The sequence below is a fragment of the Tachyglossus aculeatus genome, chromosome 4 (genome assembly GCF_015852505.1).
Source record: "Tachyglossus aculeatus isolate mTacAcu1 chromosome 4, mTacAcu1.pri, whole genome shotgun sequence".
Lineage (NCBI taxonomy): Eukaryota > Metazoa > Chordata > Mammalia > Monotremata > Tachyglossidae > Tachyglossus > Tachyglossus aculeatus.
In genome coordinates, this window is record NC_052069.1 from 107,563,659 (window position 1) to 107,591,608 (window position 27,950).

The window sequence follows — 27,950 nt, forward strand, 5'->3', positions numbered from 1 at the left end:
TCTTCCCCGAGAAACTAATATGCGCTACTCGGCCAAAATTATTTTTACTGAGAAGCTGCCCAGAAGTAATTTGATTTTTCCAGAAGTAATTCATGCTTATTAATCACAGACTGGTTTTTGGAGTAGCAACTTCACCCACCCTGAGATTCACAGGGCTTGAAGCTTGAGAGAATCTTCAAAACCTTGTAAGTAAAACAAGCTCTTCAAACGCGGCTAAATACTTTCTGCTGTATTGAGGGTTTCATAAAGCAAGATCTCTGTTTAGAAAGCTGACTCAAGCCGAAATTTTGGTGGCACTTAACTGGAAATTCAAACTTTACAGTAGTTACTGTAAAATACTTTTAGTGATCAAAGTGGGGAATTTTACCTCTATCAATTTTCCTAGAACTGTACTCACTTTTCCTCGGTAAAGATCGAAATCTTGTGGTTGAAATGTCAACTTTGAAGTCAGTTGGTAATCGGGCAAAATTCCTCAAATTTTGGTTCTTGCGTTTTTTTCCGTCGAGCTCCAGAGAACACGAAAGGTCCATCTATACCTCTACCAGCTAACAATGTTTAAAACTCAATCTCTGCTCAAAAGAAAAAAGGGAGAGTCTGAGATTTCATTATATACATTTATTGAAAAATATAAATATGGAAAAATAAATAATTTAGGATACCGGATTGAATGCACCGTGATTTCTGCATATTCAGAGGATACATTCTCGTGGAATGGAACATGCACAATACAGTAGTAGGGATGTGTAGAAACTTAAAGTCAGACTAATTCCAGTTGATCCCTAAGGTTGAACATAAAAGGATGACAATCCCGCAATGCAACCCATTTACCTTTGTCTACTGGAAAGACAATGAACAGTTTTCTACCTTCTGCCCAACATGTTTAGGACAAATGGCCTGAACAAACCATGTCGTTGAACCAGCTTCAGATTTAGCCCTTAGAAAATGTGCTTTCCCCCCCAAACCTTTAGCACGATATTTCTAAAAATCTCATCTGTAAAATGGGGATTAAGACTGTGAGCCCCATGTGGGACTTGTCAAACTGAGCTTGACGTGGTCTGGGAAAATCATGGGACCAACGGGCTCCTGTAGTGCTGATATTAAGTGGGTCGACAAGGGATACAACCAGATGATTAGCTGTTTAGTGGATTCATTCACTCAATCCTATTTATTGAGCACTGTGTACAAAGCACCGTACTAAGCGTTTGGGAGAGTACAATGTAACGATAAGCAGACACGTTCTGTGCTCACAAGGAGCTTGTCCTCCATCTCCCGGTGCCAGTTTGGGGGCCGGATCAGGAGGGTCCAAGGATCAAATCGGACGCTGCTTAAATGAAGAAGGATCCAGGACTGCTCCCCTGCTAGCAGGGATGACTCCAGGCCAAACGGAGACTTCTTTGGAGTCCCAAAGGCCGGCACCAGAGTGGATCCTGCTCCCTGCAGCCAGGGAATCGGTACCGAAAATAGGCATTGGGTCCCTCCCTTAAATTATCTCCCCACTTGCACTGCCCTAGCAATGGTAAGACGCTCATCTCTAAACCAAACTCGTTGTGGATAGGGACTGTTAAACTGTACTCTCCCAAGCAGTTACTACAGTGCTCTGCACATGGAAAGTGCTTAATAAATACCATCGATGCAACGACTGACTGATAGGAAGCAGGGTGCCACCTTTCTGGGTTCCATTTCTCGTGGAAGTATATCCAGTTTTCTAAAACAAGGGTTTCATTCTTACGGATTTTTGCATTGAGATAAAGTCACGCCGTGGTACGCTCACAGCTTCTTCCGTACCTTGGCACGTCCAGCCAGGCTTACGTCGTCGAAAGGACGTTCTCTGTCTTCCGGCAAAAACGCCTGCTGAAAATACACTTTTTATGGCAGAGCTGAGTGTACCAACAGAGGTGGGGGAATGTGTAAGGAGTCAAAACACAGAAACAAGTAGGACTTGGTGGTTCTTAATTAAGATGGCCAGATGAGGAATGGACAGCTGCTACTATGCTGAGGATTAGGAGGCAGAGGCTGAGGGAAAAGATGAAATCGATTTGGATACCAAAAGGATTCTTTGCAGGAAATTTTAGGGGACTATTGCTTAGGGCATTTTAGATCCTTGGGATGAAACTGGGTTCCAATATTTGCAACTGGTGAGTGTCAATGATTGTACTAATACACCAATGATACAACAACAGAATACCTTGCTTGCCTTGGCAAAGGCCAGATTTATCTGAAAAGTCAATAAGGGCAGGTTGCCCTGGCTGGAATAAAAGAATTGCAAATGAATTCAAGGTTTATTTACTCACAAGGAGTGTGAAATGTCAGAATTGGATGTTTCCGTTCCTAGCTATAGCCCTGGGGCACTAATATTTTACATTTCATACGAGTAGTTTCAATAATTGTTCATTTCAACAGTCAGGATGGCTTGTAAGTCATTCTTCTAGTCCAGGAATGAATAGCAGCAGAATCACAACAGGAAACCCGTCCCCTTTTTGTAACATGGATTCCTACATGAAGTGCTTTCTGGTTTGTCCGATTCTTGCTAGGCAGGACACCTTTAAGAAACAGAACAGATGGCACTGGATTTCTGATCCTTTATGGCTTGGCGCCGCTGAAGTTCCCTTGAAATGCGTCTCTTAATTCCTATTAAATACAGGTCTCGGTCAAACTTCCCAGCAGCTAGAGGGATGCTACAATATAAAGAGAAATCGTTAACAAGAATTACTTTTTTCTTAATTGTGAGAGCCAGGGATGACCATTTAGACTACGGAAAACCACAAGGAACAGCCCAACACTCTCTCTTCACATCACCTCAGGCTTTCTCAGTTCCCGTTTCCAGAGAGGTATTAGGTAAGCTGCTTAAAAACTCTGAACAACGGAAGAAATTGCCCCCAGCTCCACCAAGGTGATAATAATAATAATAATAATAACGGCATTTATTAAGCGCTTACTATGTGCAAAGCACTGTTCTAAGCGCTGGGGAGGTTACAAGGTGATGAGGTTGCCCCACGGGGGGCTCATGGTCTTCATCCTCATTTTACAGATGAGGGAACGGAGGCCCAGAGAATAATAATAATAATGGCCTTTATTAAGTGCTTACTATGTGCAAAGCACTGTTCTAAGCACCGGGGAGGTTACAAGGTGATGAGGTTGTCCCACGGGGGGCTCACGGTCTTCATCCCCATTTTACAGATGAGGGAATTGAGGCCCAGGGAATAGTAATAATAATAATGGCGTTTATTAAGCGCTTACTATGTGCAAAGCACTGTTCTAAGCGCTGGGGAGGTTGCAAGGTGATGAGGTGGTCCCACGGGGGGGCTCATGGTCTTCATCCCCATTTTAGAGATGAAGGAACTGAGGTCCAGAGAATAATAATAATAATAATGATGGCATTTATTAAGCGCTTACTATGTGCAAAGCACTGTTCTAAGCGCTGGGGAGGTTGCAAGGTGATGAGGTAAGCAAGACATGCTAAAAAGCAATCGAGAGTGTAGGTTAAGATTAAATGAGGCCCAGAGAAGTGAAGTGACAGCAATTGTGAGGAAATCATTCAGGTACCTTATAACAATTTTATCTCATTTCCCCTTGAAGTAATTCACGTAGCTGTATTTACTCCCAGACACCTGAGGCCCGGTTCTTTTTAACACAGGTAAAACTGAACAGGTTACTTTCTGCCCGACGTTTTACGATCCTTAGAAGTGAAATCAGGGTTAAGATTAACCCTCTCTTTGAGTAGAGAGTTTATTTTAGTGTCTGCCCGCTATACTGGATGCTTCTTGAGGGCAAGGCTTTTGTCTACTAACTTTACTGCACTCTTCCACATGCTCTGTACAGAGTAAAGGTTCGATAAATTCTCATCACCAGTATTTATGACATGCCTACCACAAGCCTAGCTCTGCACCAGAAAGCCCCATTCCGGCTGGCGCTCAGAAATTTTCCGGCATTATAACCTAAAACGGGCGTGCATGGACAGGAGCTGTTTTCCATGATTTACTTTAGAGTTGATTTATTTATGCTGATTTTTCACATCACTCAGCCTGAGACAACGACATCTCAGTAGAGAGCCTTAGGAAACCATCACGGAGTTTACACCTCTAGACCGGGAGCTGATCTCCAGACTGTACACTCGCTACTCTGAGCTCGTTGTGGGCAGGGAATGTGCTTTTGGTTTTATATTGTACTCTCCCAAGCACTTAGTACAGTGCTTTGCACACAGTAAGTTCCCCCTCCTTCCTCTTCCCCTCCCACTTTTTGGTTTTATATTGTACTCTCCCAAGCACTTAGTACAGTGCTTTGCACACAGTAAGTTCCCCCTCCTTCCTCTCCCCCTCACCTCCTTCCCTTCCCCACAGCACCTGTATAGATGTTTTTACTTATTTATTACTCTATTTATTTATTTATTTTACTTGTACATATTCTATTTATTTTATTTTGTTAATATGTTTGGTTTTGTTGTCTGTCTCCCCCTTCTAGACTGTGAGCCCACTGCTGGGTAGGGACCGTCTCTATATGTTGCCGACTTGTCCTTCCCAAGCGCTTAGTCCAGTGCTCTGCACACAGTAAGCGCTCAATAAATACAATTGAATGAATGAGTGAATGAAAATAAATATAATGATTATTATTAATAATACTAATAACAGTGATATGGGCAGGGAACGCATCTGCTAATTCTGTTGTTCCCTTCTAGACTGTGAGCTCGTTGTTGCGTAGGGACCATCTGTATATGTTGCCGACTTGTACTTCCCAAGCACTTAGTCCAGTGCTCTGCACACAGTAAGCGCTCAATAAATACGACTGAATGAATGAATGAATGAAAATAAATATAATGATTATTATTAATAATACTAATAACAGTGATATGGGCAGGGAACGCATCTGCTAATTCTGTTGTTCCCTTCTAGACTGTGAGCTCATTGTTGCGTAGGGACCATCTGTATATGTTGCCGACTTGTACTTCCCAAGCGCTTAGTCCAGTGCTCTGCACACAGTAAGCGCTCAATAAATACGATTGAATGAATGAATGAATGAAAATAAATATAATGATTATTATTAATAATACTAATAACAGTGATATGGGCAGGGAACGCATCTGCTAATTCTGTTGTTCCCTTCTAGACTGTGAGCTCGTTGTTGGGTAGGGACCGTCTCTATACGTTGCCGACTTGTACTTCCCAAGCACTTAGTACAGTGCTCTGCACACAGTAAGCGCTCAATAAATACGACAATGAATGAATGAAAATAAATGTAATGATTATTATTAATAATACTAATAACAGCGATATGGGCAGGGAACGCATCTGCTAATTCTGTTGTTCCCTTCTAGACTGTGAGCCCGCTGTTGGGTACGGACCGTCTCTATATGTTGCCAACTAGTACTTCCCAAGCGCTTAGTACAGTGCTCTGCACACAGTAAGTGCTCAATAAATACGATTGAATGAATGTTGTATTGTACTTTCCCAAGCGCTCAGTACAGTGCTCTACACATAGAGAAGCGGTGTGGCTCAGTGGGAAGAGCACGGGCTTTGGAGTCAGAGGTCATGGGTTCGAATCCCAGCCCCACCACACGTCTGCTGTGTGACCTTGGGCAAGTCACTTCACTTCTCTGAGCCTCAGTGACCTCATCTGTAAAATGGGGATGAAGACTGTGAGCCCCCCGTGGGACAACCTGATCACCTTGTATCCCCCCAGCGCTTAGAACAGTGCTTTGCACATAGTAAGCGCTCAATAAATGCGATTGAATGAATGACTAGTAACCGCTCAATAAATACCACTGCTTGATATCAACTCTCTCGGTCATAAACTCCCGTACATTTTCAATTTTAGTTTGGAATCCATAATCCCAATTCTCCCAACGCCTAAGATAATGCCACTGTGGGAAGCACAGTAATTTGTTCACGCCACCAGAGATGGGTAGTGCGATGCTGTTTGGGAATCCGGTGCATAACCTGCTGCAAAGCACTAACCTGACCTCAGTGTTGTGAAAATTGGCGCTCCTTCCAGACTGCCGAATTTACAACGGGGGAGCAGGCCTAGGGGAAACTGAGCTCAACGAAATGAAAGTGTTGCAGCTGAAGAAGGGAACCGTCACTTAATATACACGAATTTCTGGCGCGGGGGGACGTTTTGATGAAGCAGCGTGGCTCAATGGAAAGAGCATGATCTTGGGAGTCGGAGGTCATGGGTTCAAATCCCATTCATTCATTCATTCAATCGTATTTATCGAGTGCTTACTGTGTGCAGAGCACTGGACTAAGCGCTTGGGAAGTACAAGTCGGCAACATATAGAGACGGTCCCTACCCGACAGCTGGCTCACAGTCTAGAAGGGGGAGACAGACAACAAAACAAAACATATTAACAAAATAAAACAAATAGAATATGTACAAATAAAATAGAATAATAAATACATACAAACATATATACATATATACAGGTGCTGTGGGGAGGGGAAGGAGGTAAGGCAGTAGGGATGGGGACGGGGAGGAGGGGGAGAGGAAAAGATCCCATCTCTGCCAACTGTCAGCTGCGGGACTTTGGGCCAGTCACTTAACTTCTCTGTGCCTCAGTTACCTCATCTGTAAAGTGGGGAATAAGTCTGTGAGCCCCATGTGCGACAACCTGATGATGATGATGGCATTTATTAAGCGCTTATTATGTGCAAAGCACTGTTCTAAGCGCTGGGGAGGTTACAAGGTGATCAGGTTGTCCCACGGAGGGCTGACAGTCTTAATCCCCATTTTCCAGATGAGGTAACTGAGGCCCAGAGAAGTTAAGTGACTTGCCCGAAGTCACACAGCTCACAATTGGTGGAGCTGGGATTTGAACCCATGACCTCTGACTCCAAAGCCTGTGCTCTTTCCACCGAGCCACGCTGCTGATCACCTTGCCTCCTCCCCGGCGATTAGAGCAGTGCTCGGCACATAGTGAGCGCTTAACAAATGCCATCATTATTATTACTATTTAGACGAAAAATCCTCCTTCAAATCATTTTAACAAGCACGACTGGCAGGGGAGAGAATTTCTGAGGCATTAAATGCTTCCAGTTGCCCCTAGAGCAAAGCCAAAGCCAGAAGTCAGCTGCCAAATGGCTAGAATGACACACATAGCGCTGACCCGAGCCCCCCAACCCCCGGCCCCTGGAGAGGAGGGGGCCCCATCAGGGTACTGACTTGTCTCTCCCGGGTTTCACTTTCACCCGGAACAGGCCGAACACCGGTCGGTGGTCAGAGGTCTTGATCCCGGGGCAGGATGAATACTTCACCGGGGAAATGTCATCTTTGACACGGCTCCTGTAGACAACACGATCCTGGAAGGGCAAGAATGGCAAAAGTGCAGGAAACCATCGGAGAGATCCGCTCGGTGGTCGGAAGGCTCCCCCGTCCCCACCTGACCCAAACTGGGGATTAATAATAATAGTGGAATCTGTTAATCGCTTACTAAGCACTGGGGTGGATACAAGCAAATCGGATCGGGCCCAGTCCCCGTCCCACGGGGGGCTCACAGTCTCAATCCCCATTTTCCCGACGAGGCCCAGAGAAACGAAGTGACTTGCCCAAGCCGACAAGTGATGGAGCCGGCATTGGAACCCATGACCTTCTCCCTCTCAGGCTCATGCTCTATCCGCTACACCACGCAGCTTGTCTTTTGGGGACCCTCGGTGTCACAAGGAGCCCAAGGCTGTCTATCCTCACCCAGATTTTCTGAACGACCCGCCCACCGCCCCGTTGAACTCAGGACAGATGGGATCAGTCCAGCATATGCGCCCGTCTCTTCCTCGTGATTAATCTGAGACGACACACACGGTATAAAATAGTTTCCTACCCTCTGCCGTAGAAGCTATAGGAGCAGGGCACAAAATTAAGGGTAACTCCTAGCCCTGGAGATAAAGGGCTATATCTAAGCATGAAGGCAAAACTGTGTAGGTGAGCTTCATGGACATTTTTATTTATTAATTTTTTAAGAGTACTCTCTCATCTAACTCGCCGCCAACCTCTTGCCCACATCCTGCCTCTGTCCTGGAACCCCCTCCCTCCTCATATCCGGCAGACAACGACTCTCCCCACCTTCAAAGCCTTATTGAAGGCACGTCTCCTCCAAGAGGCCTTCCCTCAGCCCTCTTTTCCTTTTCTTCGACTCCCTTCTGCGTCACCCTGACTTGCTCCCTTTATTCATCCCCCTTCCCAAGCCCCACAGGGAATAAATGTGTAATTTATTTATTTATATTGGTGCCTGTCTTCCCCTCTAGACCATAAGCTTGTTGTGGGCAGGGAATGTGTCTGTCATATTGTTCTCTCCCAAGCACTCAGTACAGTGGTCGGCACACAGTAAGCGCTCTTATAAAAATAGCTGGCTGAGCGTACCTTCCCTCAGCTGCAATCTTCGAGAGCGTTTTCAGAAAGTTTGCACAGGGGCTTTTTCTACAGCTGTGACTCCTCAGATGGGTCACAAATAATAACAGGATCCCACTGAAGTGAACTGAAATGAAATTCAGTGCAGGGAGAAGCAAAGTTACATTTCAGCAGCCCAAACTGGGCCGTTTGAAAGTTGTGACTATCTTTGCCCTGGTCCACCTCGTCAGGTCTGTGTCTCATCATCATCATCAATTTATTGAGCGCTTACTGTGTGCGGAGCACTGTTCTAAGCGCTTGGGAAGTGCAAATTGGCAACATATAGAGACAGTCCCTACGCAACAGTGGGCTCACAGTCTAAAAGGGGGAGACAAAACCAAACATACTAACAAAATAAAATAGACTAACAAAATAAAATACATAGAATAAATAAATAAATAGAATAAATAAATGAATAGAAATAGAATAAAGCTCTGTTGTAGGTGGGATCTTTGTTAGAGGACATTCCATGACTGGTTTTACAAGTAAGCCAAATGAGCAGCAGACTTAACAGGTCATGGGCTCAGTGACTTTCGATAGTCACTTTGCAGTTTCTCAAACTGGCAATTTTTGGCCTTGGTTGTTTTAAGCGTGCTATTAATTTGGCTAAAGCAGTGGCGTGACCAAGAGAGAAACTCTCAAAACAGATAATTTTACCTCCGAATGCCCATTAGCCAGGAGATAAGTCGGTCTCTACTTCATTTCCGTTTAGAAGTTTAAACTACAAATTTCACTGCCCTAAAGATCGGAAACCTAAAGATGAAAATTCACAAAAATATCTTACTCTCGCATATATATTTGGAACTTGTACTCAAATATAAGCGCTCAATAAATATGACTGATTGATTGATTGATCGGAAGAGGTGAACAGCATGTAAGCTAAGACGGGGCCTGGCTACAGCAAACAAGAAATATTTGTTCCGGCACGTGGGTCGTGGAGAGATATCTGCCAACTGCCATGTTACAGGGTAGAAGGGAACCCTGAGTCCTGACCTCGAGGAGCCCCGGGTCCAAGCTCATCCATCTCCCAGCCTCTCTGGGAAAGCAGCATGGCCTAGTGGATACAGTACAGTCCTAGGAGTCAAATGGACCTGGGTTCTAATTCCGGCTTGACTACTTGTCTGCTGTGTAACCCTGGGCAAGTTGCTTCATTTCTCTGTGCCTCAGTTACCTCATCTGTAAAACGGAGATTGAGACTGTGGGTCAGGGAAGATGCCCAACCCGATTAGCTGGTATCTACCCTGGCGCTTAGTACAGGGCTTGACACATAGTAAATACCACCGCCACCATCATCATCATCATCACAGCACACCCCTCCGTTCCTCAGTTATATATAGAGGCGAACCCGGCACCGTAGAAGGAGGGGTACCCTAGGCTTGAAGTGTGAGGACCAAAGAACCCTTACCGTGTATGAAGGAGTCCTCTGCTTGGAAGTGGTATCATAGCTGTCCCGTCCAACGTCAAACTTGTACGAAGGGAGGAAGTGAATCTCTGCTTCTTTGAATCCCTTGAAAATTGATCCTGAGGGAGGGAAAACGCAGCGTAAAGAGCCTCCTCCGGTACCTTGTCGCCACTCTGCCGGACGAGACGATTCATCTTGTCCGTGCAGAGAGCTGCGTACAGGTTCACCTTGAGCGGGAAGAACGGCACTTGCCTTTGTTCATTTCTTTAATTAGCTGGTCACGCTGAAGTAGCTCAGACATGTCCGTTTCCAAATTTTGCTTCAAAATGGACTCCACAGCCACCCGTCCGCCATTCAGTCGGAAATTGAAATCTCCAAACCAGAACACTTCATCGAATCGAGTCGTGACATCCGCTAAAACAGAAGACCAGTGACTTATCCGGCCCACGCTTCCTAGCCGTCGATCAAGGCAACGAACGTTGAGCATCTTGGTCAGCTACCCTCCCAAATTAAATTAAAACTTCTTGCTACCCTCCCAAATTAAATTAAAACTTCTCGTCCCTGCCCCTCCGGGGTCTCAACCAGATTAAGAGCTTGGGACATCCCTGGGATTGGCAGAGCAGGACAGGGGACGGACCAAAAGTGCTGAAACTAGCTTGGACAAAGCTAGGTGGGAAAACCTTCCTAGGGGCACAGTAAGCGGCTTGGCCTAGTGGATAGAGGCAGAAGGACCTGGATTCTAATCCCGGCTCTACCACTTGTCCGCTGTGTGACCCTGGGCAAGTCATTTCACTTCTCTGTGCCTCAGTAACCTCATCTGACAAGGTGGGGTTTAAGACTGCAAAGCCCCATGTGTCCTCCCTAATTAGCTTGTATCTACCCCAGCACTTAGAACAGTGCCTGACACACAGTAAGCACTTCACAAACACCATTAAGAAGCAGCGTGGCTCAGTGGAAAGAGTCCAGGCTTTGGAGTCACAGGTCATGGGTTCAAATCCCGGCTCCGCCACGTGTCAGCTGTGTGACTTTGGGCAAGTCACTTCTCTGGGCCTCAGTTACCTCCTCTGGAAAATGGGGATTAAGACTGTGAGCCCCCCGTGGGACAACTTGAAACCTCCCCAGCGCTTAGAACAGTGCTTTGCACAGAGTAAGCGCTTAATAAATGCTATCATTATTGTTATTAAGGGGAAAAAAACATCTACAGCTGTGCTAAGAGATCTGCACAGACAGTCACGAAGTAACGGCTTCATTTGCTCTTCCACATAAGAGGGCTGCAGATCATCTAGACTGTGAGCCTGTTGTTGGGTAGGGACCCAAGCGCTCAGTACAGTGCTCTGCACACAGTAAGCACTCAATAAATACGACTGAATGAATGAATGAATGAATGAATGAATGAATCATCAAGGGGACAACACAGGAGAGCTTCCCACTGTACTACCAACTCCCTGAGAAATCACAGGAAGTCTATGTTTATCTAATGTCTGTGGGCTTCTGTTTTTCCACCTGTTAAAAGAAAAGACCTTGACCCTTGCTTCCTGTCGTCATGGTGAGAAGGATCATTGTAAAACATTTGGGGATTTTCTAATGGAAGGAAGTGAATATACCACCAAACCTCATTTTCGGAGTAGTAATTTTATTTCAACGAAGCGAGGTCCCTAGGGACTAATTAACATCTCTAGTTCAAGAATCATTATTCGGGGTTCTAAGTGAAGGGAGCCCCGACTCTTAAAACTTTCCAGTCGAAAAACCGCCCAAGGAGAATGAAGATAATAAACCCTCTTCATTTTAAGGGTACTCAGATGTACAATCAGAAAGAGTGTTACGGAAAATACCTCTGTTTCGAGGCTAAGCAGTTAGGATTGAATGACTCACAAGAACTGGATCGATACGGGTTGGTATCTGGAACATTCCTGGGAAGCGCAAGTGCTTGAATCGTTTTATTATAGTCTACCATCCTCTCAGACACTTTCCCATCTCCAGCTGCAGAGAAAATATTCATAAATATTCACATGAATCCACATCCTGGCTTGGAAACCCTGCAGACACATCCTTGAGATCTGGGCTGCCGTCTGTCACGTGGCCCCACTTTATGGGCAGAGTCTTTAGAAGATTTTAACCCCATCTGTGGTTTGGAAATGAACATATGTTCTGATTCTGCACCTCTCCAAGCTATCTAGGTAACTCAAGCGAAAGGGAGGGATTTTCCTGAATCAGTTGGAGAATTGTGATTTGGGGCCAGTGGGTTTATGTCAGAGAAGCAGGGTGGCCTAGAGGAAAGAACACTGGCCTGGGAGCCCGGCTCTGCCAATTGTCAGCTGTGTGATCTTGGGCAAGTCACTTAACTTCTCTGGGCCTCAGTTACCTCATCTGTAAAATGGGGGTTGACTGTGAGCCCCCCCGTGGGACAACCTGATCACCTTGTAACCTCCCCAGCGCTTAGAACAGTGCTTTGCACATAGTAAGCACTTAATAAATGCTATTATTATTATTATATCTGCTGTGTGACCTTGGGCGGTTCAATTAACTTTTCTGTGCCTCAGTTACCTCATCCGTAAACGCGGATTAAGATTGTGAGCCCCATGTGGGACAGGGACTGTGTCTGACCTAATAAACTAGTATCTATCCCAGCTGTTACAACAGTGCTTGGCACATAGTAAGCGCTTATCAAATACCACAATTATTATGATGATATTACCTTGGTGCATACAATTTCTGGGGACTATGCCTGCTTCTGCCTCCTTAGCCCCAGCTTCACCTGTCTCCAGGATGAGGGAAGAGCCCTTGCAGTCATTCCACTAATGCCTTGGCCCCAGTGATCGCTAGGCACGTAGATTTGCACCCCTTATTCACCCCTCTGTCAGCCCCACAGCACTTACGTACATACCCATAATTCATTTATTTATATTAATGTCCGTCTTCCCCTCCATATGTAAGCTTGCTGTGGGCAGAGAACGTTTCTACCAACTGTTTCACTTTCCCAAGTGCTTAGTACAGTGCTCTGCACAAAGTAAATGTTCAGTAAATACGACTGATTAACTGAAGAGGCAAAATGGAGAGATTCCCCTCAAGTTACCCCACCGAAGTTCTGTAGGCGATTTTAACGTGGAAAGGTGAACAGGGGCTGGGGGAGGAAGAGGAGGAGGAAGGAAAGAAGAGAGTGAGGAGGAGGAAGGAGTCGTCTTACTCTAGCCCCCCTGTTATCCATCCTGCTCCCACTCTTGTGGCACTAAGCACTTGGGGAATATCCAGTAGTAAAAGATGAAATCCCTCCCCTCTAGGAGTCTACAGTTTAATGGAGAAGGCAGCCACAATCTCTCCAACTCACTTATTTTAAAACTTTTCCCTATAGTCCAGACATGACAAGCCTCGAATACTAGGTTCGAATACAACTGCAGCACACGGTGACGTAAAATGTAACAAGTTGTGGGATTCAGGGGTTTGAGCTCAAGATGTATAGCTAGGCATTGAGGCAATAAGGTGTCCGTTAAAGACCTGACAAAAACCGGATCACCTAACTCTGAGGGTCAGAAATGACTGAAGCAGTAAAACAGACGTTACCCAGGATCTGATGGGAAAGAACCAGCTTTTTCATTCTTAAATCAATCAATCATATTTATTGAGTGCTTACTGTGTGCACAGCACTGTACTAAGCGCTTGGGAAGTACAAGTTGGCAACAAGGGTTAAAAGATTTAAATGAAATCGATTAATACAGAAAACAGGACTTACAGGTGAAGTGAGACGTGATGAAGAGGAAGGAGGTGCCGAAAAAAGTGAAGCCGATCCCCAGTGCCCCTTTGGTTTTGATCTGAGACACAATTCGGGTTGTCACTGTTGCATATTCCACTTCTGGGATTGACAGAGGAGAAAGAAACCCACAAGTCTTATTGGTTCAACTAGTCGGTTAAATACTGCAGTCATCTTTTCTACCTTTCAAACGTGTTGAGCCTAAGGAACCTGTAAGCAAATCCTTCATTGCCCACGGGTGCAGGGCAAGTTTGTGATGTGGCTAACGTTCAGCAGAATTCAAGTGCTTCTAGTTTTTGGCGACACACGATTCACACCAAAAGAGGGTGCGGAGACCCTTGATGGAAGTTACAATTTGCAATCTACTACCTACGTGGCACCCATTTTTTAACTGAAATCCTAGTTGAGATATAGGGGTGAAGGAAAAGAATCAGTCCATGGGACTCCCGGTGTTTAGTTCCACCCAGGGAACTGTTTAGGTATTCACAGCAATCACACTATAAGTGTCAACTCTGGGTTCCCTGGAGACCCCTAGAATAGCAGCAATGGCAACAACTGGCTTTTCAGATGACTGGAACAGTTTCCATTCCACACCCAGAAGCCACACTAACACAGCTATTCATTCACTAATTCATTCAATCGTATTTGTTGAGCACTTACTATGCGCAAAGCACTGTATTAAGAGCTCGGGAGAGTACAATATAACAATAAACAGACATTACTAAAAAGAATTAGGAATCTTTGCTTTCCTAAGTGCGATGTCCTACCTGAACAGAACCAGATGAGGTCCCTCCTTATAAATACCGACATGTAGAGCACACCATGGGCGGCTGAATACAACATTACATAATGGGGTCCCAGGGTTTCCTGGAGACGGATCTCCCATTCCCGCCTTGGAGACATAAAACAGAAACGTTAAATTGAGAGCACGTCGACGGAAAGGCAATGAATAAAGATAAGACAGAAAATTCCCTCCTTTTCCTGAGGAACCGAAGAAAAGTGGAGAAATGAAATGCGACATTACAAAAGTTCCTTCAAATATACAGGCAAAATCACACCGGGTTACTATTAAGAATGTGAGCCCCGTATGGGACGGGGGCCGTAGCCAACCGGACAAACTTGAATCTACCCCAGTGCTTAGAACAGTGCTTGGCACAATGTAAGCGCTTAACTAGAACCATTATTATTATTTAGACTGTGAGCCCACTGTTGGGTAGGGACTGTCTCTATATGTTGCCAATTTGTACTTCCCAAGCGCTTAGTACAGTGCTCTGCACATAGTAAGCGCTCAATAAATACGATTGATGATGATGATGATGATTTATAATAATAAAATAATCATCATGAAATTGAAAGGCTAGAGTTTCTTAACTTTCAGGGGAAAAAAATCTGGTCACAAACAGAGTGATGCATTTATAGTCACTCATATTCATTAAGCACTTATTGTGTGTACAGTACTGTTCTAAGCACTTGGGAGAGTACAATATAATAATGTAACAGGCATATTCCCTGCCCACGGTGAGCTTACAGTCTAGAGGGAGGAGAAGAAGGAGAAAAAGAAGAAGGATGAGCACAAGGAGGCAGAAGAGGAGGAGCAGGAGGAGGAGAAGGAAGAGGAGGGCGAAGAGGAGGAGCAGGAGGAGGAGAAGGAAGAGGAGGGCGAAGAGAAGGAGAAAGGAGAGGAGGAGGAGGAAGAAGAGAAGGAGAAGGGAAAGAAGGAGGAGGAGGAAAAGAAAGAGGAGGAGGAGAAGGATAATGGCAATGACGACAAAGGGCGGGAGGAGGAATTTAAGAGATGCGGACTGTTTGCCTCTGTGCATCCGCTGGGACTGAAGTTCCCGACAGGCACAACTGTAGACTTCCAGGTTTATAATAATAATAATAATAATAATAATGATGATGACGGCATTTATTAAGCACTTACAATGTGCAAAGCCCTGTTCTAAGCACTGGGGAGGTTACAAGGTGATCAGGTCGTCCCACGGGGGGCTCACAGTCTTAATCCCCATTTTACAGATGAGGTAACTGAGGCCCGGAGAAGTGAAGTGACTTGCCCAAAGTCACACGGCTGACAATTGGCGGAGCCAGGATTTGAACCCCTGACCTCTGACTCCAAAGCCCGGGCTCTTTTCCACTGAGCCACTCAGTTTATGTCGCAGGCCAGCACGTCCCACTTTCTGGGAGAATGCTCATTTTTCCTTTCTTTCTCTCTTTTGTCTCTTTTCCCTCTCTTTCTCTCTCTCTCCCACCCTTCTCATATTTATTAAGCCCTTACAATATGCCAGGCATTGCAATAAGCGCTGGGGGCTCGGGTAGATAATTAATAATAATTGTGGTATTTGTTAAACACTTACTATACGCCAGCCACTGTTCTAAGCACTGGGGTGGATACAAACAAATCGGGTTGGACACACCCCAACCCAATCGGCTTGGGTCTGAGGGTCAGAGGACCTGGCTTCTTAATTCTGGCTCTGCCATTTACCTGCTGCGTGACAAGTCATTTATTCTCTGTTCCTCAGTTCCCTCATCTGCAAAATGGGAATTCAATACCTGTTCTTCCTATTTAGAATGTGAACCCTGTGTAGGACCTGATTGCCTTGTATCTACCCCAGTGCTTAGTACAGTGCTTGGAACATAGTAAGTGCTTACAAATACCACAATTATTATTTTTAAGGAATCCAAAGAGTCACTTAACTTCTCTGGGCCTCAGTTACCTCATCTGTAAAATGGGGATTAAGACTGTGAGCCCCGTGTGGGACAGGGACTGTGTCCAATGAGAAGCAACGTGGCCTAGTGGATAGAACGTGGGCCTGACAGTCAGAAGCACCACCACGTGTTTGCTGTGTGACCCTGGACAGGTCACTTCACTTCTCGGTGCCTCAGTTCCCTCATCTGTAAAACGGGGATTAAGACTGTGAGCCCCCTGTGGGACAACCTGATCACCTTGTATCCCCCCAACGCTTAGAACAGCGCTTTGCACATAGTAAGCGCTTAATACCATCATTATTATTATTATCATTATTATTTCCTCCCTCTTAAAACAGCACTAACTGCATGCAATGTGGCCGTAGACAGAGTTCAAGCTGGGAGTCTGAGGACCTGGATTCTAATTCCATCTCTGCCATAAGTCTGTGTCACATTTCGGGCAAGTCTCTTTACTTCTCTGTGCCTCAGTTCCCTCATCTGTAAAATGAGGATTAAGACTCTGAGCCCTATGAGGGACAGGAATTGTGTCCAACCATATTGTACCTACCCCTGCGCTTAGTATAATGCCTGGCACATAGTATGCACTTAAATACCATTTTTAAAATAAAAGGAGAAGACATGAACCTGCAACAAGACCTGCCAGCTCATGAGAGCACAAAATTTAAGAGAACTTGAGGGCTACAAGACAGTGCTCTGCACACAGTAAGAGCTCAATAAATACCCACTGATTGATTGATCAATGTTGCGGTACTATGGAAACAGGCGAGGTGACTGCCAGCTCAGTCAAGTGATGGGCTAATTTACCAGCTGCCCTACCTGTCCGAGCAGCCTTCTTGCACTCCAATGATGTACATATCCTGGGCATAGTCAGTCTCAGAAGGCAACAAGAAATCATCCAGGTTTTCAGGAAGTTCCTACAGAAAAGATGCAGAGCCTGTTACAGTTGCCAAACAGAAAAAGACCGCTTGAATGGATTATTAAATTTTCAGAGACATGTCCGAACTGAACAGTATCTACTCAGATCTTCAGTAGGACACGGATGGTCTTGCACTTTAACCAACGCTTTTGTCATCGTCAGTACCGTTGATGGTATTTAGTGAGTAATTACTCCTTCAGGACTTTACTCCTTCTTTTAGACTGTGAGCCCACTGTTGGGTAGGGACTGTCTCTATATGTTGCCAACTTGTACTTCCCAAGCGCTTAGTACAGTGCTCTGCACACAGTAAGCGCTCAATAAATACAATTGATTGATTGATTCAGGACACTGTACTACGCGTTTGGAAGAGTTGGCAGTCAAGTTCCCTGCATTCATTTGAAGACGACCAAACGCTTCATCGATTACACTTAAGGTCCACTCCCTTCCATTTCATCTCCCCTGCCTGAGGTTATATCATTATTATTGTTGTCGTTATTATTTTCTCTAAGCACTCACTATGTGTCAAGCCTCTCAGAGTCGCACCTGGAGAGTTTCCAGCACTCTACCAGTCTCGACTACAGGAGGGAGAGTCAAGCAGAGGCATAACCACTCCATTCCTAACCTGGGCAGTAGCTAGCGAGCGGCAAGGGAGAGACTCGGGGACGGAGACCCAAATTTACTGTGCGGAAGGAGGCAATGGTAAACCGCTTCCGTATTTTTGCCAAGAAAACTCTATGGATCCACTACCAGAACGATGGCAGATGGAGGTGGGGCGTTCTGGGAGAGATGCGTCCAAGGCGTCGCTATGGGTTGGACACGACTCAACAGCATAAGACAACAACAGATGTGTCAAGCACCGTTCTCGAGTTAATATTATTTCCGTTTCGTAAATGGGGAAAACCACGATACAGGAAAGTAAGTACCTTGACCGACGACAGAGAACAAATGCACACCAGAGCTAGAACACCAACCCAGAGGCCTTGTAACGCTCACGCAACCATCTTTTTCATAATCATGCAAAGCATTGGTCTGCAGGGTAGCTCATTAACTAAACAGTTAATAAAACCTGTCCAGAGTGAAGGCATTGCCGGTATGTCCTCTAGACTGTAAGCTTCGTTATGGGCAGGGAATGTGTCCGTTTATTGTTGTATTATACTCTCACAAGTGCTTAGTACAGTGTTCTGCACACGGTAAGTGCTCAATAAATCCGACTGAATGGATGAAATAGGTCTGGGGAGTAGAGGTGCTTGAAAATTGCTCCTTTCCATTGAGGATCCTGTTCACTTACCTGAGCTGATGAGAGTCCCACGGAAACCGCCCTCATTCGGTTCTGAGACCTGTGCTCGGAAGGGTGACAGGAGGGTCTGTTCCAGTGGTGGGGTATCATCAATGGTACTAATTGAGCGTTTAATATGTGCAGATCAGGAAACCAGGAGGCTGCCCGGGACTCAATTCAATGTCACCAGCAAGAGCCCTGGGTTGGCTGCGGCAGAGTGGGCCACAATAGAGGAAGATCCGGACACTAGGAGGGCTGGCCAGAAGGAAGTACAGTCCAGTGCCAACCATGGGGACTCCCAGCTATGTGGCATTCATTCATTCAATCGTTTTTATTGTGTGCATACTGTACTAAGCGCTTGGGAGGGTACAGTATAACAATCACCAGACACATTCCCAGCCCCCAGTGAGCATACAGTCTAGAGGGGGAGACAGACATTAATATAAATAAATGAATATATTACAGATATGTACGTGTGAGGGAGGCCTAGGCCTGGGCCTTTGCGTAAGTATGCTCCTGTCTGCTTTAATAAGATGTTGTCTTCGACGTTCTTCAATTCTGGACTTAATACGATGTTGTTCGACTTCTACCATCGTGGATTTAAACAGGTAAATCTGAAGTCCGGCCAAGATAATTGGGAGGCTGACTGTGTACTCCTTACCATCGGCTTTAGAGCAGCACTCAATCAGCTCGCTCCATCCTTCCTCACCTCACTAATCTTCTACTACAGCCCAGCCCGCACAGTCCGCTCCTCTGGCACTAGTTTACTTGCTGTGCCCCAGTCTCTTCTATCTCGCCAATGAGCCCTTTCCCACATCCTCCCTGTAGCCTGGAACTCCCTCCCCCTCCACATGCACCAGACCACCCGTCTCACCACCTTCAAAGCACCATTAAGGTCACATCTTCTCCAAGAGGCCTTCCCCAAATAAGTCCCCTTTTCCCTGGCTTGCTCTTCCTTCTGCATCATCTAGGCACTTTGATCTGTGGTTTTTGGACATCTGATATTCGCCCCACCTCCAGACCCACAGCACTTGTGTACATACTTTTAAATTATGTATTATAAGTGGATTATATATTCATGTTTATGCTTTCTCCCCCTCTTGACTATAAGCTCAATACGGGCAGGGAACGTAATCTGCTAATTCTCTTGTACTGTACTCTCCCGAGTGCTCAGAACTGTGCTCTGTACATCATAAGCGCTCAATAAAATACCACTGATTGACAGATTGAAGAATAAATTCTGCTGGGATGGGGGAGAACTCCCGTTCCCAGTTTTCAGTGATTTTAACCGGAAATTAAATTTAACCCCCTGTTTTCAACCCAGACTTTGAAAAGAGCAAGTTCTGCAGGATAACACAGGAAACTGCCAACAATATTATAAAATCTGCTTATGCACCTGCTGGGGATTAACCTGGACCTGGGATTGTGTAAGATTTACCAAGACACAGAGGCGAGTTCAGAACAATAAGTGAAAGGAGGCCCTTTAATTCCTCGGAGTTACACGCTTTTCCAACTTGACTAAATCTGGTACAAGAGTATTTCTTCCTACACTGAATTTTCCACAGGAACCAATATAATTAAAAGGATAATGCTCTTAAATCAATGGAATTTACTGTGTGCTTACTGTGTGCAGAGGTCCGTACTGAGCCCTTGGGAAAGTACAATATAACAGAGTTGGTAATAATAATAATAATAGTATTTTTAAAGTGCTTACTATGTGCTAGGCACTGTACTAAATGCTGTGGGGGGATACAAGCACAGGGACGCAGTCCCTGTCTCACATGGGGCTCAGTCTCAACCCACATTTTACAGATGGGGTAACTGAGGCACAGAGAAGTAAAATGACTTCCCCAAGGCCACACAGCAGGCACGTGGCAGAGCCGGGAATCCATGTTCTCCTGACTCTCAACTCCTTGCTCTACCCACTACGCCATGCTGCTTCCCAACACGGTAGATCCATTCCCTTCCTACTTTCTCTCATTTGGTGACTCTCCACCAAGTGGTTTAGACTGCCTTCCCATCACCTTAGGTGGGTTGCCAAGCTGCTGATTCAGCAGGTAGGGAAACTGAGTCACAGAACTATTCGAAATAGAGCAACAGGGCAGAAATTCAGGGGGTACTCACAAGTTCCCTGGGCAGCTGCTTTAACCATGAGCCCACCCAAATGAAAGGAAATCTTCAACAGCTTTTCCTTCCTTTCCAACTTCCCTCTATCACTTCCACAAACCTCCGGGCCTAAGACGGCAGACAAGTTTACCACACCTTCTGGCCTTGCATATTCCAGGTGGCCACGAAAAGGCCAATGTTCCGATCTGGGAAATAGCGAACCAGTTCTTCCGCTCCCAACAAGGCACCATTGGCTAAGAGGCTTCCTTCCAAGTAGCTCCTGCGAAGGAATGAAACAAACTGGATTCAGATGAATTAAGGACAAATTCCACAAACATATCCCACAGTGACTTGCCATCAGCACATGTTTTCGGAGCAGAAATAAAGCATGAAAGGGGAAATCTATTTCCAGTACAAATGGAGTGAAAACTCATGGCTAAAGCCAACTCAGGGAGACAAACTTCAAATATGTTTAAGCAGTCAGTGGCATTTATTCAGCCTGACTGTGCACAGAGCCCTGAACTAAGCACTCAGGAGAGTACAATTCAACAGATTTAGTAGCCACGTTCCCTACCCACGATGAGCTTACAGTCCACAGGACAAGCTTACGGTTTACAGGATCCAGGATCAACAACTCTAAGCTTCGTAGCACTTGTTCTTTATCAGCTCACAGTGGGAAAAGCAGCCAGCAAGATCCGGAAATCACTTTCTAGAATTTCCCCAGTCGAGCCTAAAGCTCCACATCTTTTGCGAATGTATGTCCTAGGAACTAAAATGGTTCAATCGGTTCAAAACCCCTCACAAATTTAGGTCAGATTAAAAAACGAAAACACGCAACAGACTGGTTCATGCATGTTCACATCACAGGAAAACCCTAAACTAGCTTCATCCATTCCAAAATTAACAGTAATAATAATAATGGCATTTATTAAGCGCTTACTATGTGCAAAGCACTGTTCTAAGCGCTGGGGGGGATACAAGGTGATCAGGCTGTTCCACATGGGGCTCACAGTCTTCATCCCCATTTTACAGATGAGGTAACTGAGGCCCAAGGAAGTGAAGTGACTTGCCCAACGTCACACAGCTGACAAGTGGCGGAGCCGGGATTCAAACCCGTGGCCTCTGACTCCAAAACCCGGGCTCTTTCCACTGAGCCACACTGCTTCTCAGTACAACCAAGTCCCTCCAAACTTTCATTTGAATACCCCCAAGTGTATTCTTGAATACACCAAGAATACCCCCTTTTAGACCGTGAGCCCACTGTTGGGTAGGGACTGTCTCTATATGTTGCCAATTTGTACTTCCCAAGCGCTTAGTACAGTGCTCTGCACATAGTAAGCGCTCAATAAATACGATTGATGATTATGATGAAGTGTATCCTCTTGAATGGAGAGAGCACTTTGGAGTGCTTCTGAGAGTTTTCTTTTTCTGGCAAGGGCAGGGAAGAGGGGTTTTTTTGAGCGAAGGAAGTTGGAGGGACATGCAGTTGTAGTGAGTTGTGTAGGGAACATCAAAAATGAAAAATGTAATTTTCTAAGGTCCCCTTGAAATAAGAGTAATAACTGTATTTATGAAGCATTTACTATGTGCCGAGCACTGTACTAAGTAGATTCAAAATCATCAGGACAGATCCAGTCCAAGGATGAAGGTGGCATGGTGGAAAGAGCACTTGGCTGGGAATCAGAGGACCTGGGTTCTAATACCAGCTCCATCATCTGTCTGCTATGGGACAGGTCACAATTTCTTGGTGCCTAAATTTCTTTATCTGTAAAATGAAGAATAAATACCTGCTCTCTCTTACTATGAAGAATAAATACCTGCTCTCTCCTACTCAGACCGTGAGTCCCACAAGGAACAGAGACTGTGTCCGACTCGATTATCTTTTATCAGCCCCAGCGCTTCGTACAAGTGCTTAGCAAAAGTAAGTGTTAACTGTGAGCCCACTGTTGGGTAGGGACCGTCTCTATATGTTGCCAACTTGTACTTCCCAAGCGCTTAGTACAGTGCTCTGCACACAGTAAGCGCTCAATAAATACGATTGATTGATTGAGTGTTAACAAATATCACAATTATTGAAAATCCAGCCATGGGACAGTTGGGTATTTCTGAATACCTCCCAGACTCGCTATTTTCCTTCCAGTGCTATATTGCATCTTGTTTCCTCATGTGGAAGGATTAATATCATATTCTGTGTACCCCTGCCAATGGTAAAGTTGATGAGTGGATCTCTTAGCCCGAATACATGAAGGTCTCACTTAAGACTCCCTGAATGTGGTGTCTGATGAAAGCGAAATTTGTGATCTCTTGTCCACATAATTAATGAGTTCATCACGCATTATCTGCCGGTTAGCAAGCTTCACACGCTGCAAAATGAAAGAAATCTGAGAGAAACTTCACTCAGGTGCAAATTTGAAATATTAGGATAATTGGCTGCTTTTCCCATGCACACTGTTGGGAGGAGATCACAGCCTGTAGTTTCACCTTTCCTTTCTGCTGAGGCTGGTCGGCTGTAATTCCAGCAGCAGCCTAAGTACTTCCACGGGCTCCTGAGCCCTACATCCACCTTATGATTATTGTGCAATGTCGTATGACTAAACCTGCATAAAGAACACTCCTGTAGCCGTCAAGATTTCCCTCCAGACTCAAACTTGGAGCAGACTATTGGAAATGTTTCAAACAATGAAAAGCAAAACAAAGTAAAATTTAACAACCCACTACTCTCCCGCTGCCTCGCTCTGTTCCTCCCAAGCCAACCTTCAGCTGTACCTCCCGCTCTTTACTCTCCCATCTCGGCTCGCTCGCCCCCGCCATTCCACTCGTCTGGAACTCCACTCTTCCCCACCTAAGTCCAACAGACCGCAGCTCTCCCCGGATCTTCAAAGTGCTCGCAAAATCCCATCGTTTTCCGACACGTCTTCTCCGTTTAATTCCCAATATCCAAACCCAACAAGTCAGCTCGAGCACTTAAACAGTGATTTATACCTTCCTCCAGAACCTATATGGAATTGATTGCACAGGCAATTTATTTAGATTTATGACTGTCCTAGTTGTTAATATTTTCCTAACTGTCTCCCCCATTAGCTCCTTTTTGGCAGGGAACGTGTCTCACGCTTCTGTTGAACTTTTTTTTTTCTAAGTGCCTAGCAGAGTGCATAGCACTCAACAGGCAAATACCTTTATTACATACTATCATGTATGTGATCAAGGGGAAAGAGCTTAGGCCTGGGAATCCGAGGACCTGAGTTTTAATCCCAGCTCTGCCTCTTGTCTCCTCAGTGGCCTCTGGCAAGTCACTTACCTTCCCTGGGCCTCAGTTTCTTCATCTGCAAAATAAGGGGATTAAATATCTGTTCTCCCCATGTGGAACCTGATTAACTTATTTCTACCCAAGCACTTAGGACAGTGCTTGACACATAGTAAATCCTTAACAGATACCACAGTGATGATGATGATGATTATTATTCGTATTAGTACCGCTGATGATCAAATTTGTTTGCAATTGCTCTTGGATATTATTCTGTGGAAAAATGTTTTCTCCACTGCACAGTCAACTCTGAAGCTAGAGGCAGACCCAATGATTGATATTTTACAATTTAAGTAAAAAAAGAATATTTTAGAAGCTCTGAAGCACTTTTGAAATTTCAGCTTCATTACAATTTAAGACCAATAAGTGACGGACACTTCTTTTCACAATAGGCTGACTGACTAGAAACTGACTGTCTGGAAAGTGCTGGCTTTAAGTAGACTGAAAGACCAAAGCAGGTGACTGCATTTTTATTTTCAATTCCTGCTTAAATGTATAGTCGAATACCTCTCCGTTTCTCAACTCATTCTCTTCTGCAACCAAATAGGTGGGTAAGGATCAATACGCAACCTACATGACAATATAGGAGACTAACATCAAACCTTTTGGCATTTCCTTCAAATATTCCTGCTGATTCGAAGTGCTTTCCCATGTCAGTCCTGTAGTTTGCCCTAAAATAATGAAGTTTCATGTTGATACAAGGAGAAAAGAGCAGAATGGCTTCCTGCAATAATATACTCCTTAAGGGAGTTCTGTGGCTTTGCTTCTATTATTACTACTACTTGTACTACTTTTACAACTACTACTACTAATGATTACTACTACAATTACTACAAAAACTTTATTCTAAAGGACCAAGAACTGCTCTTGATTTGGTCATCCACTTTATTGTTCTCTTTTTTTTTCTGGTATTTAAGTATTTACTACATGTCAAACACTAGGCCATGCTGCTTGGAATTCCCTCAGGGGAGGAATGTGATGTTCAAGAATATGAGGTACTATACATAGATAGATAGATTGATAGATAGATATCTCAGCAAAAAACACAGTCAGTTAACAAGAAATGACAGTGGTGATGGTCAAGGAGAGGCAATCACAAGTCTTAGTTTGGACTTGGCATTTTATCTCCCCAAAGAAATACATCAGGTGAGTTTTGGGAACCGAGGCTTCAAGTGGCAATGGGAGACATTACTCGTCGCGAGACAATACTGAAATTGGGTCTTCCTGCAGCCCTATCCGAGGGCAGACCATAATATCACCTGTTGAAGTATGTCCTATTACTTAACTGCTTTCGCGATTTCATTACACAGACAACACTAAAACTGAAACCTGAAATTATAAATCCTGGGGTTCTGCATTAAAAAAAGCATTATAAACATGGATTACAGTTGTTCTCATCTTGACTATAGCTTGCTAAAATATCAGAAGCCAGCTCAACAGGTCCTGAATCGAGCCTGTCTCCTAGAAATGGAAACCGCCTTTTCTGTTCCCTTCAAAAGCTACAGTCCTCACATCTAAGCTTTCCGCTAAAAAATAAAGGGAAACGATTATAGCTTTAGCCCCCAACAGTTGGTCTGGCAGTTTGAAATGGCGATGAGACCTCATCATTTGATCGGGTTCCTTGAGAATGATGTATATATGAAATAGGAACAAAAGGAATCTTTTGAAGCTTTAAAAATCTATTCTGATGAAATACTAAACCGACATAGAGCCTATGTATCATTTTTTAATTAAAAAAAAAATCACGGCAAGCAGTTACCCAATCGGATAATGACTCTACCGGGACACCTTAGCCGGAGAGAGCTTAAGCACTAAGCCAAGTAGATAGAAGAATAAAGACAGTAATAGCAGCTGGAGCTTTGCCATTCATTCACCCATCCATTCAATCGTATTTATTAAACGCTTAACTGTCTGCAGGGCACTGTACTAAGCGCTCGGGAAGGTACAGTATAACAATAAACAGTGATGATCTCTACCCACAACGAGCTCACAGTCTAGAGGTACCTTTTTTGGTCCTCCAGTTTTCTAGAAAATGCAATAGGGCAGTTCACCCACCCGGCAAACCTCCCTCCACCTCCAGGCTGCTTCCCGGAGGACCGAGGAGGTCCCGCCCGGGCACACACCGTCGGCGAAATTACCCCATAAAAAAGGGAAAACCCCCTACCTGCTTCGCACATCCTTGGAGCGGATGGGCGTCAGTAGGCTAAACGTAGACTTCATGGAGGCCGTGGAGCCGTCGTCACAGACCATGCTGCCGGACAGCCTGGAATCGCTCAGGGCGCTGTTGGTCCGGACCAGTTTCTTCCGAGCCTGATGCCTGTAATCCGCACAGTCCGAGTCGATCCGATTAGCCGTCCTCAGGGAGTGAGATGCCACGTTCAGCTCCACGGGGGGAAGGGCTCGCAAGGGCACTACTTTGGACAGTCGAAGTTTGCTTCCCAATCCCGGGATCCCGGGGAGGAGCTCCAGGGAGGCACTGGGCACCAGAGCCCGATGCTTTTCCAGGCGCGAAGAGGGGTCGGAACTGTTTCGCAAGCCCCCCGGCTCGGGGATGTCTTGCAAGGATGTGCTCTGCAAGTGGTTCAGGCCGCGGGGCAGGGGGCTGGCGGGATGGGCTGCTTTACCTACGGGCGGGGGGCTGGGGATCCCCTCCTGCAGAGAACCATTCGATGACCCTGTCTCGTTCGGGTCCGTCCAGCCCTCTTGGCTGGTTCGAAAATGCCTTCCCCTCCAACCCCTCTCGTCTAGGGAAGCCGTCCGCTCGAGCTTCGGCTTCCGGGGCGGCTTTGGGGTGATAGACTGGATCTTTGCGTTGTTCTTTAGCTCCTCGGTCGGAAACCTTAAGATGGCACTGAAAAGAGACTCTGGATTCTTCTGGGTGGGCCGGCCGATCCTGGGGGCCTCCTTTCCCACAGGGAGCTCGGTTGGCTTCGGCTGATTTCCTTTTGGTGCCGCTCTGCATTCAGTCTGGGGATGGGCACAGACAGTGGGTTGCTGGGAAGATGAGTTCGGAGGCTCCATTCTCCGCGGCTGGCGGGGAAGCAGGTAAAAATGCCCGTCCACGGGGCTGACCCCTTATAAAGTCTCCCGGGAGCTGAATCTTCCTGAAGGAGCGTTCTTCGCTGGCATACCGTAATCGTAGAGCAACGCCTGCCCCGTTGCGGAAAAGCGAAACTCGGAGGCCACGGGGCCCAAAGTCATCTCACTCCTGGGTACGTGCAGGAGCCAAACTGCCTCAGCAAACTGTGGCATGGCTGGAATTCCTCAAGAAATGGGGCTATCTAGAAATTTCTAAAAGAAAAAGCAGTCAGCTGGATCTCCGACAGCCAACCTAATGCAGAACTAAACACGAAGAGTTAACCAAGGAGCATACGATGAAATCCCTTTTCAAAAGAGGGGAAGAAATCTTGTGAGGCTCGATAACTGTGTACATAAAAGTTGCTATCGCTTTACATTTCAACAAGAGTACGAGTAGATAAGACAGAAACCGTGCTTTCACAACAATGCTGACTGTGGGAAGACTTGCAGCTTTCCCCTTCCAATATAAAATTGGGTCCAAAATGCCACTGATCAGTGGTATTTCCTGAGCACTTAATCTGTGTAGAGCCCTGTACTAAGTGATTGGACCACAGCAGACATGATCCCTGCCCTCTAGGAGCTTACAATTTAGTAGGGGAGACAGATACTAAAATAAATTACAGGTAGGGAAGGCAACAGAGTGTAAGAATATGTACATAAGTGCTGAGGGGGATGGGAGATGAGAAGCAGCAGCATCATCATCAATCGTATTTATTGAGTGCTTACTGTGTGCAGAGCACTGTACTAAGCGCTTGGGAAGTACAAATTGGCAACATATAGAGACAGTCCCTACCCAACAGTGGGCTCGCCTGGCCTAACAGATAGAGCACAGGCTTGGGAGTCAGAAGGACCTGTGTTCTAATGCTGGCTCCTCCACTTGTCTGCTGTGTAATCAATCAATCAATCAATCAATCAATCGTATTTATTGAGCGCTTACTATGTGCAGAGCACTGTACTAAGCGCTTGGGAAGTACAAATTGGCATCACATAGAGACAGTCCCTACCCTACAGTGGGCTCACAGTCTAAAAGGGGGAGACAGAGAACAG

The 27,950-nt window shown here is 45.4% G+C and overlaps 1 protein-coding gene across 3 annotated transcripts; it reads right to left on the reverse strand.

Moving 5' to 3' along the window:
• Positions 1-216: 216 nt before the first annotated feature.
• INPP5E (inositol polyphosphate-5-phosphatase E) lies at positions 217-27,649 on the reverse strand. 3 transcript variants are annotated; one of them, XR_005450400.1, is made up of 12 exons: positions 27,630-27,649; positions 25,990-27,116; positions 20,678-20,801; positions 17,040-17,137; positions 14,285-14,409; positions 13,500-13,619; positions 11,645-11,752; positions 10,025-10,186; positions 9,776-9,891; positions 7,153-7,289; positions 1,786-2,675; positions 217-569 (listed from the first exon to the last, which is right to left on the reverse strand). XR_005450400.1 is itself a non-coding variant. In XM_038745904.1 (11 exons), the coding sequence occupies exons 2-11, from the start codon at positions 26,844-26,846 to the stop codon at positions 2,543-2,545; spliced, it is 1,980 nt and encodes a 659-aa protein (XP_038601832.1). In that variant the 5' UTR covers positions 26,847-27,116; positions 27,630-27,649; the 3' UTR covers positions 642-2,542. The 3 variants fall into 3 exon arrangements, 1 of the variants encoding a protein (XP_038601832.1); XR_005450401.1 differs by lacking the exons at positions 217-569; positions 1,786-2,675 and adding exons at positions 8,344-8,458; positions 9,028-9,123 and having other exon boundaries at positions 7,213-7,289; XM_038745904.1 differs by lacking the exon at positions 217-569 and having other exon boundaries at positions 642-2,675.
• Between the last annotated feature and the right edge of the window lie 301 nt (positions 27,650-27,950).

Bases quoted from the DNA above. Each gene is read 5' to 3' on its own strand.
- INPP5E (XM_038745904.1), bottom strand. From the start codon at position 26,846: ATGGAGCCTCCGAACTCATCTTCCCAGCAACCCACTGTCTGTGCCCAT. The intron at 13,620-14,284 runs GTAGGACATCGC...TGTCAATCCCAG, and splicing joins CCTCATCTGGTTCTGTTCAG to AAGTGGAATATGCAACAGTG. The intron at 11,753-13,499 runs GTAAGTCCTGTT...TTTTCTCTGCAG, and splicing joins CATCACGTCTCACTTCACCT to CTGGAGATGGGAAAGTGTCT.